A 17470-nucleotide genomic window follows, 5' to 3' on the forward strand; every position below is an offset into this window, starting at 1 on the left:
CTTGCCAATTATTATCTGTTTTGGTCTTAAATCCAAAACGAAAGGGAGATAAGAGAGAAAATAAATTTTGGGGATGTCTTGATTTTGAGAGAAGTATGTAAGTGATATAAAACTTTACAAAAGCCGAATGAACCCAAGTCCAAAACTTTGGACTTGGGTCTTTTGACCATAAACTTGTTAAATGAACAAAATCTGTTTTGCTTGTTAACCTTTCCTTCCTAAATCTGAGGAAATATTGATCTGCTTTTATAGCTTAAACAGAATGTTCAGGGAACACCTTGGACACTTCAGAAAGCCTTTTTAAAACCCAGAGCTATGAATGTCACGTATATTAATTTCAAGTTAAAGTGAACCAGCATACCTATATTGGTACTGCCCACACATCAGTATCAATCCACTTAGACTCCCTTCTGCAAAAAATCCATAGGCAGGAGGGAAAAGATAGTGGGGGTGGGGCAGAGATCAAGAAGTCTGCCTAAGGTTTGTTACCTTTGCAGAATTTGCAGGTTTCAAGATGATCCTGGTCAAATCTGTGTACAATCTCGCAACAGGCAGCTGGCGATCACGGGCAAACTATTGTTCAAGCAAAAGCTTATCCACTTCTCCGAGAAATCCTAATGTAGTTTAAAAAGACTCTTAATTTAGAGATTCCCCTTTGTGGATCTGCGGAGGAATCCTGCTCGTTCACGTATCTGAGAGCAGCCTTCTCTGAACTACTGTGATAGAAGCAGCATCTTCTCAAAAGGACCTTTTTAGCTCTGAAGTCTTATTTTAAAGATTAGTTTTATTTGGAGAAAAACAAAACAAAAAACCAAGAAGGGGTGGGGAGGGGAATTTTACATAATAAAAGACATCTCCCAGGAAGTCCATGCAGATTACAAATCATTTTCATAGAAGATATTTTGTACAAATTTTACATGTTTTTCAGAATGTGTAAAACGCACCTCAATCCACTCATGAACCTGTCCTGATAGTAGAGAGACAGAATATTCAAGATTGCTGGAAGAAAGAGAATGCTTCTGGGATTTGCAAATTAGCAGTTTCCCTCTAATACAACTCCTCATTGTTAAAAGATTCAAAGCAATCATGCATTTCAAGCCCATCTACTGCCTTCACCAGGTCTCATCCCACTTTCCATCTCCCATTGTTGAGAAATGACAATACTCTTTCCATTTCAAAAAGCTGACTTAACGGTAGCTTAAAAGTTATGAAAATAAGACCTCAACTGTACCAATTTTACAATAGCCTGGATCCTCAATTTAATATAATTTGAGATTGTTTCAAGAGTAAAAATCAATGTTCTTCTCCCCCAAATTATGTAAAATAGCCCCCGCTAAATGCATGCGCATCTCATAAAATCCAGCCAAGTCCTAGGCAAATACTTCCTTCCTATGTGTCTATGCATTTGTAAACTGGCTATAAACCATTGTGCTGCTTCAGTTCCCTGTGCTGCAATTCGTTCTGCCCCTAGGCATTTGCTTGGAAAAATAAAAGAATGCTAAAACAAGTGGCAGAAATTCCTATTCCCAAGTTTAACTTCTGATAGCCTATTATTTTTTGAAGAAAATTAAAAGGAAAGTCAAAACTTTGCTATCCAAGTTGCCGAACCACACCTAAGCTAGAGGAGGGAAATGAACCGTCACATGATACAATGAAGATGCTCCACTGCTTTTGACGACCTCCGCTCTCTTTAAAGAGTGCTCCAAATTTGAAAAGGTGCTATTACTTTGTGACAGTATAGTGATTGCTCTTCAATGATTAAAAGCGGACAGAAGGACAGAAAACACTTCAAAGAAAGTTTATAATCCCCTAAAATTAAACTGCTCCCTAGCATTCCTCATATAGCACAGTACCTTTAGGAAGGTTACTGGAAATTTAGAACGATGGAGCTTCAAACATATAAAGTTATCTTCTGCATGGTCTATCCGTATACTCTCTGTGCCAACACTGCACAGTGACTACTGACATGGAGGCTGATATCATAGGAGCTGAATGAAAAGTGGCTTTCTACACTGAAGCAATTTGTCAGTAGTGCCAATTTCTGGAGTGGGTGGGATACAGCCCTGAAAACTTCCAGGAAGAGGGTCCTGGGAGCAAAGGCCTTGTGTTCAGCCTCAGTAACACTTTCTAAAGGCAGATGATTTGGGGGGAAAGGGGGGTGGGGAGCCAGCCATCATACCAAAAGGGCAAGGCATGCACCTAAACTCTGGAGATACCTGTTGGGCGGAGATCTTCTAACTTGAAAGCTAACTTGTCCCTTCTTTCAACTAATTAAGGTAATACTGCTTTCCCTCCCCAGTGCATTAACTGCTTTGAGATTATATTATAGAAGCCACTCAAGCTACCAAAAGAGGGAAAAAGACAGGGTTTAGCTGTCCATGTTCCCGATGCACTCACACACTAGCCTACTAAAGCACTAACCTTAGCTCTTAATGGAAAGGACCTGAGGCTCTGAATGTGATTAAAAGCAGCGTGAAGTAACATTCAAACACACATTGGGCCTATTTCTTTCTTTCCTTTTTAAAAAGATACCTGCCATTTTTTCCCTCTTGCTATACTTTTTTTTGCAGGGATTTCTCCAGTTAAGTTCAATACTTTAAAGGCTGCAGCAGCATGCAAGAGAAATTCTATATCATTTTTTCTTATTTTTTTAAAGAAAGGTTTAAGAAAGGTCTCTCCCAGGAGATGTTGACTTGTAGGCTTTTATTTTTCTGTCTTGTCTGAATAAAGGTTTGGTTTTGCTCTCCAAAAGTTCCTGGATGGCAACCGGTTAGGAGACAACATGGAGGGGGATGGAGAATTTAGTCAGCATACTCTTCTCCTTCAGCTTCGTCATCACCATCCACTGACAAAGCAGCATACTTGCTAGCACAGCTAAATTTCTGCAAGAAAAGGGAGAAAGAAGATTAGCAGATTATCACAACACCGATGACTGTCAGTATTAAGTTTTTGTTGATTTTTACATTGTATTTCAGACCTTCTATAAAGAATACAATGGTATAAATGGTATTCTGTATTCTAGGCAGATAAAATGCTACATGTAACAAGCAAAATAGGGATCATGCTAGGCTATTCAGAATCCTTTAAACTGGAGACATTAAGAAATGAATCAAGGGCTTTCTGTCTCCCAGGCAAATTTTGCACCCCAGAAAGTGAATTCATTCTTTGTTTTTCATTTTAAGTCAACTTCCATAGCATTAAGAAAACTGATACTTGGCTCCCCAAAGACAGTGGGATAACAATCAGTTATACTATATACTATACATACATACATATAATACACACACACACACACACACACACACACGACAGCTTTTAAAAGGGATCTATCTATCTATCTATCTATCTATCATCTATCTATCTATCTATCTATCCCTTTTAAAAGCTGTTTTTAATTTTTTTTTATCCTCTATTGTATCTATCAGTTTATTGTATCAAACTAATTTCTTCTATCATCTCAGGAAGCTTGCCTTCTACTTCAAAGGATTTGTGCTAAAAAAGGCAGCTATTCTCAACTTTATTAAGACACAAATGTCTCCGTGGAAGACAGGACAACCCTAGCAGTGAAACCACAATGCACACAGTACAACTTCTCATTAATGACATTTCTATTTAGATACTGTTAACTGCTGAAAGACAAGTGAATCCCAGTATGTACCAACCCATTTAGTCAGTAAAATTGCCTAATCCTTTGTATTTAACAGTAATTCCTTAAAAAAAAAAAAAAGTAGGTTCAGTATTTACGGGGACAGGGTTCTCTTCAAATTTCTTTGGCTCAGATGCAGATCTCGAGTCATGTTCCTCGTTGCTTTCTTTCCTAAAAACGAACAATGCTACCATGTTAATTTAGCAAGCAAATTCAGAGAAAAATGTTATCCTTTGATCATTAACTCTATCTCCAAGCCCCAATGCCGGAGAATATAAAGGGTAAAATAGAGCATTGTATAATTCACAAACAAAACAAAATTCCCAGTGTGGTAGTGGTACAAATTAGATAGGCAGAGTTTGGGCTGTTCAGTAATAATTGCCCTGCTAATGGTTCTCCAGCAGGTCCATTTTCCATGTATAAAACAACTGAGTGTATTCATAAATGTGTGCAAGATAAATAGCGCCATTTGTTATTATTACTGCCTCTCTTCCGTAAGAAATATGAATGGTGTATTCCAGTTTCTCAACCATGGCAGCTTGAAGATGTGTGGACTTCAACTCCCAGAATTCCCCAGCCAGTAAGGTTAGCTGGGGAATTCTGGGAGTTGAAGTCCACACATCTTCAAGCTTTCAAGATTGAGAAACACTGGTGTATTCCATTCAGTTAAACAGTGGCGCATGACCCAAAAAAAATTACCGTTCCAGGTCTTGCCAATGGTCTCTGCTGCCTCCATCTCCAGGACCACGGCCAGAGCTCCCTCTTCGGCCCTTTGGAACACTCTCCTTTCCCCCATCAGGTCTGTTTTCATCTCCTGAAACAAAGCAGGAAAAGCTTCCTTCATCCTATTCCAGATATGTCAAATTGCAAGACTTGTTTAGCTTCCCATTGGTTTCTAAGGAAACATTATGGGGGGATAGGACTTTTGCTCAATACTTCATCTCCCTGCAGGCCTTCCATGAAGTTGCACACATTTCAGCCTTACCTTTTCGTGGGGCACTTTTGGAGGACACTCCATCTTCAGATGGCACAGCTTGACTGCCACTGCAACACAGAGGTTAATACTTGAACTAATTTGTGCACACATATGGTATATATCAGGTCAGTTTTCAGTACAATTAATATAATCTTTTCAACTTACATCTAGAAGCAAACGACTGAAAATTGTCTGACTAAATAATGAAAACTTAAGACAAGAAATTTGGACTCTCAGGTGAAAATAGATACCAGTATCTGGAAATGCTTCCTCCAAATAATGGAACATTATATTTCATGCATGCCTTACATACTGCTGCAAAATAAAACAGATCTTGTACTTGTTACATAGTAACTTGGCCTTGTAAAATATTTTTAATTAACATAAAGGTATGTTATCCCAATTTTTAACCAGAAAGGCAACTACAGGTAGTCTCTGACTTACAACCAGTTGCTTAACAAACATTCAAAATTACGATGGACTCAAAAAGTTACTTCTGACCCATCCTTGAAGTTATGATTGTTTTGCCATCCAGAGTTATACGATTGCATATGAGGCTTAACAATCAGCTTATATTTACAGCTATTGCCAGCATCCTGTGGTCACATGATATCTTGCAATTTCTGCCATCTTCCCTAAAAAAACACCAAAAACCCCACAGGATAAAAAGTATTACATTTTAATGATCGAATTGAATCATTTAATAATCACCATGAAAACGGTCATAAAATCAAATCTGGTCATGCGGTGGCCAGACTTACAACCACAGCAACTTATAACCAAAATTCCAACCCCAACTGTGGTTTAAGTTGAGGACTACTTGTAGAGTGTCTTCAAATATTTTTGAAAGATGGTTTAAATTAGAAGCAACTCGGCAGATGGTTTCAGTCTATGTGAATGTATATATCTATCCCAGACTTAATGAGAAGTGGTAGATATTTTCACTTGGAAGCACTGAGGATCTGAATGGTGAGCATCGGACAGTTTCAAATCAGTCGTGCGTGCCTATTGTTTTAGAAACCAACTAATTCTAAGACAAAACTAATCTCAGATACTGATGGGCTTATTCTCTGCCAGGAAGAACTGCTAGTTAAGCTATTGCTGGAGCAGCTGGTGAAAGCTGTGCCAAGGGATGTCTTTGCCCATTTGTGCCTGATACACTAATTGTGGCCATTTCTGGCAACGGTCACTCATTCTCTCATCACTTCATGACTACTGTAATATGATCTATATAGATTGTCAGCGAAGACCACCCAGAAACTGCAACTTGTACAAAATGCAGCAGTTTCCATATTAATTGTGAATGATACTTCCATATAAACTAGTCCAGCAGGAATTACATTAGTGCCAGTTTGTTTTCAGGTACCAGTTAAGCTGGTGGTGATCACCTGGTCTCCAGGTTCTGGCTAGATAGGATGCAATCAATACTTGGTTCAGTTCAGCAGACAGAAGCAACTCAATATGATTTCTAATAGTCCAAGTACAGAACATTCCTCCCAAGTTTCTTCCTATTCCTCATGACTAACACAAGGCAGGTATGTAAATTAAGTCAAGAGCTTACAGACAGACTAAACGAATTACAGGAAATGAGGAGAGTTTTATCAAAACAAACTGAAGAACTGATGACAGCTTAATTTTCAAAGCAAGTGAGCATTTGGCAGGGGAACGGGGAACATCTTAAATCAGATAAAATACTTATGGTAATGAAACTCCTGTCAGAACGGAGACTAGAATAACAAATAAAATCTAGGGAATTTTGATACAGTTAACATTTAAATTCTTCAAGTATTATCAGCTGAATTTCTTGCAGTAGCATGTGCATTTACTTCTATGAACATATTCATTGAAAGTTGAAAGAAAAGCATTTTTCATAGATGGGGAAGTTTTTGTGCCACTCTTGTTTCTTTGAAAATTCACCAACACTATTATGCAGAAAATGTATGTTGAAAAGGCTTTTTACTTTGATAAGGACTTGCATAAAAGTTTGTATTTTTTTTTTAAAAAAAGTCCAAGTATAAGTAAATATGAACTTCTGGTTGTCCTTGCTCAGAATTTTTTACACTTTCTTGTTTATTTAAGATGTAGTTCTCATTTATTAAAAACCAGCACTAGTGATTATCATACACCATCTTACAGAGATCTATCATTTCAGTCACTAAGCAGTTATTTTCTAATACAGGTTAATTCATCCACCCACCCATCCACTCACTTTTTTGCTGGCTTTATATCTAATATTTTATTCAGCTCAAGCAATGTATTTATAATTATATTGAGCCACAATTCTAAAACATTATTACGTTCCCCTCCCCTTCTTTTCCCAAGCAACACCCCCTCCTTTTGAGATAGTTGGGCAGAGAGTGAGTGACTGATGACTGGCCAATCACCCTGTGAGCTTTTATGGCTATGAGTTTTCTTGCTTCAATATATCAACCATCCCACCACAGCAGTCCCCAAATATTTAACACTTCTTCAACTTAATGATGTTTTTCCTATTTGTGAGACGGTAACAAGCACAGCTGAATAATTAAAACTGTTTAAACTGGCAAAATGTTGCTTTCATACATTGTACTCATTCATCACGCTAGTAGCTCTTTTTTTCTTTTAAGTTACAGAAGGTCAGGAGCTTCTGCTCAAGAGGACAGGCAGGCAACCTGTCTAAATTTGAGAACTACCTCCTGAATGATGAACATTAAGGCATCAAATCCAGTTTCATTTATTCACAAAGAACACGAGTGTACCTGCTTCACAGCAGGGAATGGAAACCATACCATTTCTGTCCATTAGACATGCTGGCTGGATCTGATAAGGACTGGGAGTCCAACAAACTGGAACCCAGCCCCACCTGCTCTGCCATTTTTCCCCCTTTTGAAATTGTGCTAGAAATTTATATTTCAGAAGAGTCTCGATGAAGCCACAACATTGGCGAATCACACAGCCTTTTGCCACATTTTCAAATCCATGTTGCAGCAACGTCAGCTCTTGCTTTAAAAGAGGAAAAGGAAAAAACAAAACAAAACAAAAAAAACCCCCAGCAACATAGCATATTCCATTCTCTAAACCAGGGGTCTCCAACCGTGGCACCTTTAAGACTTGTGGACTTCAACTCCCAAAGCTGGCTGAGAAATTCTGGGCGTTAAAGACCACAAGTCTTAAAGTTGCCAAGGTTGGAGACCCCTACTCTAAACTCACCTTGTTGGGGAATGCTGATCGGAGTCAGAGCTCTGCGAGCGTGCTGGGTGCGAGTTGCTTCGTTTCACCCAGGCATTTTCTTTTGGAGGAGGAGCTGGCATTACTTTCAAAGGAAGCTTCTCTTCTCTAGGAGTCTTGGAGGTTGGAGAAAGACTTTCATCCTCTTTGCCGATGTTTTCATTTTCCAATGACTTCTCGCTCTCCCTCCTTCGTGAAGCTACAACGGTAGAATAGGAGGCAGAAACTGAGTTTCCTTCCACAGCAACATATTCTTGGTGTTGTTGAATGTTTCAGGATTAGTCAGCATGTCTCACCAAAAGGTACCATCAACTTGCCAAAAACGTTTGCGGGTGCAGTGCATAATTGTAGAAAAAAGTTCCATTTGGATTTTATAGTCAATCCACAAGGTGTAATAATGGATTGCTGTAACACCTTGGGGAACAACGGCATGTGGCATTATGGCTTATGTCAAATTTTCAAGATAAACATAGAAATACTTGACATCTGTCACAGGGGTGAAATGCTCCTGGTTCGGACCGGATCGCCCGATCCGGTAGCGATGGCGGCGGGTGGTTTGGAGAACCAGTAGCAAAAATCCCTGCCCCCCCCATGCCCAGCTGAGCCGCACGATCATCAGAGGCTTTTTTTAAAAGTATTTTTTCTACAACTTCTTTGGCAGAAAAAATGCTTTTAAAAGTTAAAAAAAAAAAGCCTCTGATGATCGCGCAGCTCAGCTGGGATCATCAGAGGCTTTTAAAAGATTTTTTCTACAACCTCTTCGGCCAAAGAGGTTGTAGAAAAAATGCTTTTAAAAGCCTCTGACGATCCCAGATGAGTTGCCTGATCGTCAGAGGCTTTTAAAAGTATTTTTTTCTGCAACCTCTTAAGGTTGTAGAAAAAATGCTTTTAAAAGTAAAAAAAAAAAAAAAAAGTTGGCCATGCTCACCCAGTCATATTACCACCACCCCAAGCCACGCCCACAGAACTGGTAGTAACAAATTTTATATTTCACCACTGATCTGTCAGTCAGTGTGCTGTGAAGAAAAAAATACTGGAATATTAACGGCACTGTGAATCGAGAAGGTTTAGGAACTGGACTGTAAGTTCCTGAACATATTCAATGGTTTGGGGGGGCATGTGCACATGCACAGGAGGCACGTGTGCATGCACAGGGGAGGGGCACATGCACAGGGGCTGCGCACGCATTGCATTTTGGGGGTTTGGGTGCACGCGCGTGCTTTGGGCACTCAGTCCGGAAAAGATTAGCCATCAACTGGTCTAGCGTGACTTACAACGGATCCTCATATTTATGACCATTGTAGCATCCTTGCAGTCATGTGCTCAAATTTCGGGTGCTTGGCAATTGGCATGTATTTAAAGACGGGTGTAGCATCCCAGGGTCATGTGATCTCTATCTGCAACCCTCCGTTGGCCAACAACAAGCCAAGTCAATGGGGGAAGCCAGATTCACTTAATGACCACATGATTCGCTTAACAACTGTCTTCCTTATCAATGGAAATTCCGGTCCCAATCATGGCTGTTAAGTGAAGAACTACCTGTATAGATACATGTATGAATGCAGCGCAAGACTTAATCTAGTTAAAAAAGTTCCACCAGGCCTTTCCCTCTGCAAAAAGCCAGCACTCAATTGGAAGCAAAGCCCTACATGGCTCAGGACCAGGTTATTTGAGGGACCATCTCTCTCCTATTTGCTTCTGCCCATGCTGTAAGATGAGAATGAATCAACAATTCCATTTGATGATGCATAGGAAGTATGACTTCTCTATTGCAGTGCCTGCCTTCTGGAACATCATCCCCCCCCCCCCCCCGAACGCGAACAGCTTTCACCCTGCTGAACTTTAAATAAGCCTCAAAGAACTGGAAAGAAAGGCTCTTTCCCCAAGCTGGAAGAGCATGAGTAATTCATACATCTGTTCCACTGGGATCAACATCTTTCTTTTCTGATGATTACTATTTCCTTAGTTTTCCATCTATATGCCACCCAGTCATCGAGAAATGGGGCAGCTTTATAAATGTGATTATAAAGAAACAAAACAGAAACTTTAAATCTAACAAAGCTGCATGTAAGAGTATCTGCCACAATCTAAATCGGGCACATCCAACCTGTAGCCCACAACCTACATGTGGACAGCAAGTAATGTGGCCCTCACAAGATTGTAATAAATATGTTAAAAAAGGAAGATTATTTTTTATATACATTAACTATATTATGTATTTTATACGCAGTCCAAGACCATTCCTCTTGACTCAATGTGCCCCGGGCAAGCCAAAAGGTTGGACAGTCCTGGCATAAATAGAATATAGTAATCAGGTTAGGGAAGAATCACCTGCTGTTAATTACCCTTATCACATTAAAATAGTCTGATGTGATAACGATATCTAATGGTGAGAGGTGTCGTAACGAATCTCATTGTGAGTGGGGAAAAAGAATTCAATAAAAACATTATGAGAAAGGAGGAAATGTGCCTTGTTCTCTTCCCAGAAGTTCTGGCTTTCCAAATTTCTCAAACATTTTCAGGCTGCAGATATATCTGATCTATGAAGCTTTAAAAAATTGCCTTCATTTATTATTGTGATGGGCCTACTGATCTCTACCACAGTGTTCTTGTGCATTAAGATGCATTAAGGATATACACCCTTGGAAAATGATTTGGAAGAAATGTTTTGGACCCTGTTGAGTACAGCACCAACATCTCTCCACTCTACAGTGATGTACCAATACTTTTTTTTTTAGAGGTGCGTGGCAGCTCGAAAAAAGATGCACCAGCTTTCAGGAATCAGCTAATTAAAGTTAATGTAATGCCTACACACGTGTGGTGTCATATGTTTAGGAATATAAATCCAAATTGCTTTTTAAAATTTTGAGTATGTCTCGATCCAGCCTCCGCTCGCTAGATCAAAGCTGTTTCTCCATTGATTGAAATGATTGTGATCATGCTCAAATATCCTGATAACATTGTTTGGGACTCTTAATAAAGGGAATTGCGAATTAGGGAAGAAAAGACTGTAGGTCACACTGACTGTTCATTGCTCTTATTAGCTTCTGCTAAGGCTCATAGCTGTGTCTGACCTCAATTTCTTGTCCTGGCAACATGCTCTCTACCCACCCACTCCGCCCCCAAAGATATGCTTTTGGATGGAGTGTGTATGAGGTGGCTTTTTGGATTAAGAAATTCAGTTACCATGTAAAAGAAAGGAAGATGTCTGGATGAAGGGTTTTTCTTGATTATGTTGAGAATTTCCATTTAAAATCAGAGATGGATCACAAATGAATTAACTTATCTCAACCCCAGAAAGAATTTATAATTGCTGCAACTTTCTGGAAATAAAAGTGCTTTGCAGAAGATCTGAGTTCTAGGGCCTTATATCAAGGAATGATTTTTCTGTTTTATTGGATCCTGGAAACTGAGGACACCATGAATTTGCCTCTTGAACTTGAAAGTAATTCAATATGGTATTTCTTTAGTTTGCTGCCCTTTATGCTCATTGATGTGGTGAAGGATTCTCAAATATTCTAGACTTGTGCAGACTTTCTCAAGGAAGGAACAGAGTTGCTAAAATTGCTGATAATTAACTCTGAGGGTCTAGGTGAATTTTTACTTTAGGAAGAATTGAAAACTAAACTGTATCTAGTATACATTTCTTCAAAGTTTTGGGGATAAATATCTCAAAGGTGCTTTTTCAAGAGGCAACTGGACCTTCTGGTTTTTCTTTAAAGAGGTTTCATTTCTAATCCAAGAAGCTTCTTCAGCTCTGACTGGATGGTAGGGAATAGAAGGATTTATACTCCTTGCAGACAGCTGGACATTTGCATTTTTAGTGAGTCGTTAAAACAGATCACAGGTCAAGATTTACATTTTGATTCCCACCACCCACTGGAGCACAAAATGTGAGCCATCAGAACTGTACACCACCGAGCTGAAGGCCTGCCTACCAGCAGAGATGGGAAAGAAAAAGAACTAAAACCCATCAAATAAAATCTCAGAACGTGTGGCTATCCCAAGTGGGCCTTCATCAAATCTCAAAAAAGACCCTATAGGAGCTCCTCCATAACAGACAACGAAGAGAACAATAATGAAGCAACGTTGTCAAGCCATACATTACAGGAATATTGGAAAAGCTCAGGAGGATCTTCAGCCAACACAACATAGGTGCACACTTCAAACCCAAGAATACACTAAGGCAGAAGTTTGTCCAGCCCAAGGATAAAACACCCAGACACAAATTGAGCAACGTGGTATATGCAGAACAATGCATAAGCCATGTGCAGATCTGCACATTGGGGGCACAAAACATTCACTTTATAAACGCATGGCACAACATAGGAGAACAAACTCATCAGGACTAGATTCAGCAATCCATCTGCATTTAAAAAGACTTTTGAAGACAGCGAAGTATATATTTTGGACAGAGAGAAATGCACTGTCTGGCTTGAAAGAGGGGTCAGAGGCCATCTATGTCAAATTGAACAGCCCTCTCTTCAACAGGGGAGGAGAGATACGACATCATCTATCTCCAATCTACAACACAGTCCTTTCAACAGTTCCAAGGCGGCTCCACATGCATTTGTACCACTCAGATGACCCTGATGACACAGATTGTGCTAAAGACTCTCTAAAAGAATGCATGCAAATAACCAGCTGTCTGCAAGGAGTATAAATCCTTCCATTCTCCACCATCAGTCAGAGCTGAAGAAGCTTCTTGGATGAGAAGCGAAATGTCTTTGTTGTGACTCCGACCCCCAAGCCCGTCTTATCGGAGGGAGAAGACTCCGAAAGTGAAGGAGAGGAGTTGGCAAGGTCTCCCTCTCCAGGACCCTCCTCTCTGGCAATGCCTCAGGTATCTTCCGAAGGCCAAGAGATAGGCCAGGAGCCAGGCACTTCCGAGCAGCCGCAGTTAGACACCGATGGAGATAAGTCTTGGCTGGATCTCCGACAGCGTCGGAAAGACAAGCGCGCACAGCAGAGAAGGAGGCGTGCCAGTGATTAAGCTGAGTCACTGGACCACACCCTACAGGGGATAAAAGGGGGTGTGGTGGCCATTCAGGCTTTGTGACGGACAAAACTGAAAGCTAGCAAGTCATTCTGCATTTCTAGAACTTTGTTATATGCTCTGCTTGGATTGATTTTTGGACTGGACTTGACTATTCTTTGGCTTTTGTGGACTTACTGATGTTTCAGTCGGAGGAGATAAACCTCCCTTTGCAAGTAAAAACTTTTGGCAAGCAGCCACTGGGTTGCTGCCAATTCTGTTATCAAAGGAAATTCTTGTCTGCTGGTTTATTTTAACTCTTGGTCGACTGCTGGTGTGCGTGTGTGAGACGGGGACAGAACAGTCTTCAAAGAAAAACAAGAAAGTCCAGTTGCCTCTTGAAAAAAGCACCTTTGAGACATTTATCCCCAGAACTTTAAAGAAATGTATAGTATGGTAGATATAGCTTAGTTTCCAATTCTGAACTTTGGGGGAAGAGTGTAAGCAAAAACAAGAAGCTTACAAGTCCTTCAGGAGATACTTCTATGGCAGAAGCACCCAATACACACAGCGGTATCCTGAACAAAAAATAGTAAGAGAGCCAAGAGTAAAGATTTACATCACGCAAACCTTATCTTTCGATGGACTTACCCCATTCAAATAATCCATGAGTTTCCAAATCTGGATGCACATATTTATAATATCATTCAACTGAATCTCAACCTCAGATATACCCATGGCAGGACTGGCTAACATTTGAACAATTTAATAGGGTTTTCCAGCAAGAAAAAAGTTTACTTCAGGACCGGCTAATATCTTGATGACTTACTTCTCCCTGTTGGACCAGTCCCCACAGAAGGAGTTGTGCTGCCAGTCTGTGAAGATTCGCTTCCTGTCCTTGACCGCTCTTGATTTTCTTCACTACGCCAGCTGGGGTGCCTAAGAGTACATACAGAGAAATAAAATCACCAACTAAGTGTCTGGGGGGAAAAAACCCTCAGCATGCAAAAGCAGTAACCAAGTTTCCTTATCCTGATATCGGTATTAACTGACCGCCTTAAAGTGTTACAGAAAGGAATCTTTGTTGGAGCTGACGCTCTGTGCTCCCCATCACCCTTTAGGCAGCATACAGCTCCACCACAGTGCAATCACTCAATCATCCAATTAACCCGTATCCTCCCTCTCCCTCCCCAATCCATGGCAAGCTCAATTGTTCCAGGCTGCTCCGTCTTTCCTTAAAGTAATGGATGGTGCAAAACTGCTTCAGGGCATTACCCTGAAGTCATCTAGCATGCGGCCGGGAAGTTGAAGTGAGAGGCATGTCTCGGGGCTGATGACCCACCAGAGTAGGCACACAGGAAGGGTCGTCAGCGAAAGTGTGCAGCATTGGAACGGCAATCCCCACACGAATAGCGGCCCCAAGTACCATCGCAGGGCTGGGGCTGACACTAAGTGAGGGTACACTTTTAGGACACAGTTACAAAACTGGGGCCCCCTACGCGGGGGCTCTATCTCAAGATAGAGATGCCTATCACGCAGCAAATAATTTTTCAAGGCAAGTTAAAGATATGGGGCTGTTCAGGATACAGATGTATTTGACCAAGTGCAGATGAATACAGGTAGTCCTTGACTTACAACAGTTTGTTTAGTGACTGTTTGAAGTTACGTCATTGAAAAAAGTTACTTATGGTTTTCACATTTATGACCGTTACAGAATGCCCATGGTCACATGATCAAAATTCAGACTCTTGGCAACGGGTTCATATTTATGACAGTTGCCGTGTCTGGAGATCACATGATCCCCTTTTGTGAACTTCTGACAAGCAAAGTCAATGGGGAAGCCAGATTCACTTAACAACTGTGTTATACCAACTTAACGACTGCAGTGACTTACTTAACGAACATGGCAAGAAAGATCGTAAAATGGGGCAAAACTCACTTAACAATTGCCTCGCTTAGCAACAGACATTTTGGGCTCAGTTATGGTCATAAGTCAAGGACTACCTATATATGTAGTAGTATTTGCAAGATTGTCATCCTAAGTTTGGATTGCGGAGGCTTCCTTTCTGAAAACTACCATTTTCTCTGCAGAGAAGATAGCCTTCTGCTGCTCACCGTTCCCGGGGCCGCCTGTCTAGCCTGGGTTTATCGTCTTCCAGTTGGCGCTGCAACTTCTCTTGCTCCTTCTGGAGCCTTTCTTCTACTTCACGCTCTCTTGCAGCCGTGTCCACAGGTTTGGCTCCTCCAAAGATAGAAGCTGCACGGCTAGACTGACTTGCAGGGGCTACAGATGTATCTTCTTCCTTGGGAGCACTCCGGGGCTTCAAATTCAGTTTTGGCCTCTGAGTAGAACCTAAGAGGGGAGAAAAAGTAAAAGAAAGTTGGAGAAATTAATGGTACGCACACATGTGCATACACACACACACACACACACACACACACACACACACAAAATAAATCCTGAACAGCTAGTTCAGGTTGAGGAAAATCCAACAGCACAAGAATTGTGAAACTTCATACGGCTTGCTGACCTAAACTATTAGTTGAAACTGAGACCTACCAAGAATCAAAAGACAATCTTTCTGCAAGGGAGTATTTTCCCCCACATAACAGCAATCTACTTGACATTTCTCCGACTAACTTTTGTATTTTGAGGCCAGCGTACTAGAACATGGGGGGATATGGGTAGGAGAGAAAAAAAGGACTGCTTGGGTGGACACTTAATTCCAGATACCCCAAAGGTGCTTTTTCAAGAGGCAACTGGACTTTCTGATTTTTCTTTAAAGACGTTTCGCTTCCCATCCAAGAAGCTTCTTCAGCTCTTGGATGAGAAGCAAAATGTCTTCAAAGAAAAACCAGAAAGTCCAGTTGCCTCTTGAAAAGGCCCCCTTGGGACAGCCATGACCTGGATGACTGAGAATCTCCATAGACATTAATTCCAGATGGGTTCCTCCATGGCTTAAGTGAGATCAAAAGTATGGGACAACAGAACCGATTACAGCAGGGCTGTCAAACTCGTGACCCACGGGCCAGATGTGTCACATGCTAGCCACGCCCACCCCCGGTTTAGCGAAGGGGGGGGAAGTTGTGATACATTACGTGAGGACACGAGTTTGATATCCCTGGATTACAGCAACAACAAAGGCTCAGCTCTCCTTTCTTGATACTACGAAAAAGTGTCGGGCCTACCTCTGTCATCCCGCCGGCTGTCATCCCTGTAATAGTCATCCCGCGAGCTGCTGCTCCACCTATCCACTCGATCATCCCGCCTCTCGTAACGGTCCTCATAGCGGTCACCGCCACCCCTGAAATCATCGTCCCGGCGGTACCCACTGCCAAAGGCTCTTCTGCCACTGCCTGACCTCGAGTCGAAACCTGCACAGGAGCAAAGTTATCCCAGCAGTTCTTTCTTGCACAATACGTAACGTGTTATAGCGGACGACAAAAAGCTTAAGAAATAACATTCATTTAAAGTTTTTATGAGAGACTTCATAGAATTTGCTCCACCACTATTAGCATAGTGATTCCTTTGTAAAATGCCTTGAGGAAAAGCATAACATGGTCATCTCAGGAAACCTAGATCAAGAAAATGATTCCCATTAAAAGCACATTAAAATCCTGGTGAAGCTGCACATAGTCAGACCTGAATTGTAATGCTAGATTAAGGTTTGAAGAGGATTTTACACACAATTTGCAACACACTCAAAGATGCATCTCAGGAAAGCAATGCAAAGCTAAGAGAAAAACAATGGAAAAAGGCTAGATATTAGCTAACAACAGCTGGAGGGTTAGCTAGCTAGAACTTGCATTATCAGTTTTCCCACATTTACCAGATTCTTACAATCATGCTAAGCCATAATGGGGGTTATTTGATTTGATGTAAATCCAGTCAGCTGTGCTTCTTCGATCAACAATTAAACAGACCCATAGAGCTGTATTTAACTCCAAATACTGAATCGCTCAACCATGAGACAAAACAACAGGGTCCTACCATCACCAGAAGCTAGGAAAGAATCAGGACCCAGAAATAATCATCTCTTATTTACTTTTAAATCTTATATATATCCCTATCCAACAGAACAACAAATGAGAGAGTGTGACAAGATGCTATTGTGCAGGAACGAGCAAGACTCATCATGTACAGTAGGTAGTATTTTCAAACTAGGTATGGCTCTTTTCAACTCCAGAGCAATGAATGATTGCTTCTGAGATCATATTTTCTCCTTAACACTTCTCTGCATCTCACATCCAAACTCCAATTATGCTCACTTTCAATGGAGAAATGCCTTTGAAGTCCCCTGTGATAAATTAGGATAAATATGAATCGTTTTGTGCCAGAGTAATGAATACAGGATACAGGAGTGCAAAAGCAACACAGATACAGTTGTATGAAAATCAAGTTGCCTACATCTAAGTGCCAACCCCCAGAATGAAATCAGTCAGCTACATTACCTCCCCTGTCATACTCTCTACGGTCATCATAACGGTCTCGGCCTCCATAACGATCCGTATCTCTTCGGGGACCATCACGGTACCGGTCTGAATCATAGCGATCACGGTCCCGAAATCCTAAGACAGAAAAGAAAACATATTTAATTTTACACAAAATAAATGCTGAGCAATTACTTTCACAAAAGCATCCAACATAATGAGCGGTAAGGTGGCA

The 17470-nt window shown here is 40.9% G+C and overlaps 1 protein-coding gene across 1 annotated transcript in view; it reads right to left on the minus strand.

Annotated features, from left to right (window-relative positions):
- Positions 1 to 764: 764 nt before the first annotated feature.
- EIF4B (eukaryotic translation initiation factor 4B) overlaps positions 765 to 17470 on the minus strand; it is a 38311-nt gene continuing 21605 nt past the window's right edge. Inside the window, exons 7-15 of the mRNA XM_070938012.1 lie at positions 17257 to 17373; positions 15994 to 16179; positions 14920 to 15157; positions 13634 to 13743; positions 7812 to 8028; positions 4632 to 4690; positions 4346 to 4460; positions 3745 to 3817; positions 765 to 2882 (exon numbers count right to left, since the gene is read on the minus strand). Coding sequence (XP_070794113.1) covers positions 2802 to 2882; positions 3745 to 3817; positions 4346 to 4460; positions 4632 to 4690; positions 7812 to 8028; positions 13634 to 13743; positions 14920 to 15157; positions 15994 to 16179; positions 17257 to 17373 — 1196 coding nt within the window. The 3' untranslated portion in view covers positions 765 to 2801. The remainder of the gene's footprint in view (positions 2883 to 3744; positions 3818 to 4345; positions 4461 to 4631; positions 4691 to 7811; positions 8029 to 13633; positions 13744 to 14919; positions 15158 to 15993; positions 16180 to 17256; positions 17374 to 17470) is intronic.

The sequence above is a fragment of the Pituophis catenifer genome, unplaced genomic scaffold (genome assembly GCF_029215685.1).
Source record: "Pituophis catenifer annectens isolate HBS135680 unplaced genomic scaffold, rPitCat1.0.hap2 SCAF_2, whole genome shotgun sequence".
NCBI classification, from domain to species: domain Eukaryota; kingdom Metazoa; phylum Chordata; class Lepidosauria; order Squamata; family Colubridae; genus Pituophis; species Pituophis catenifer.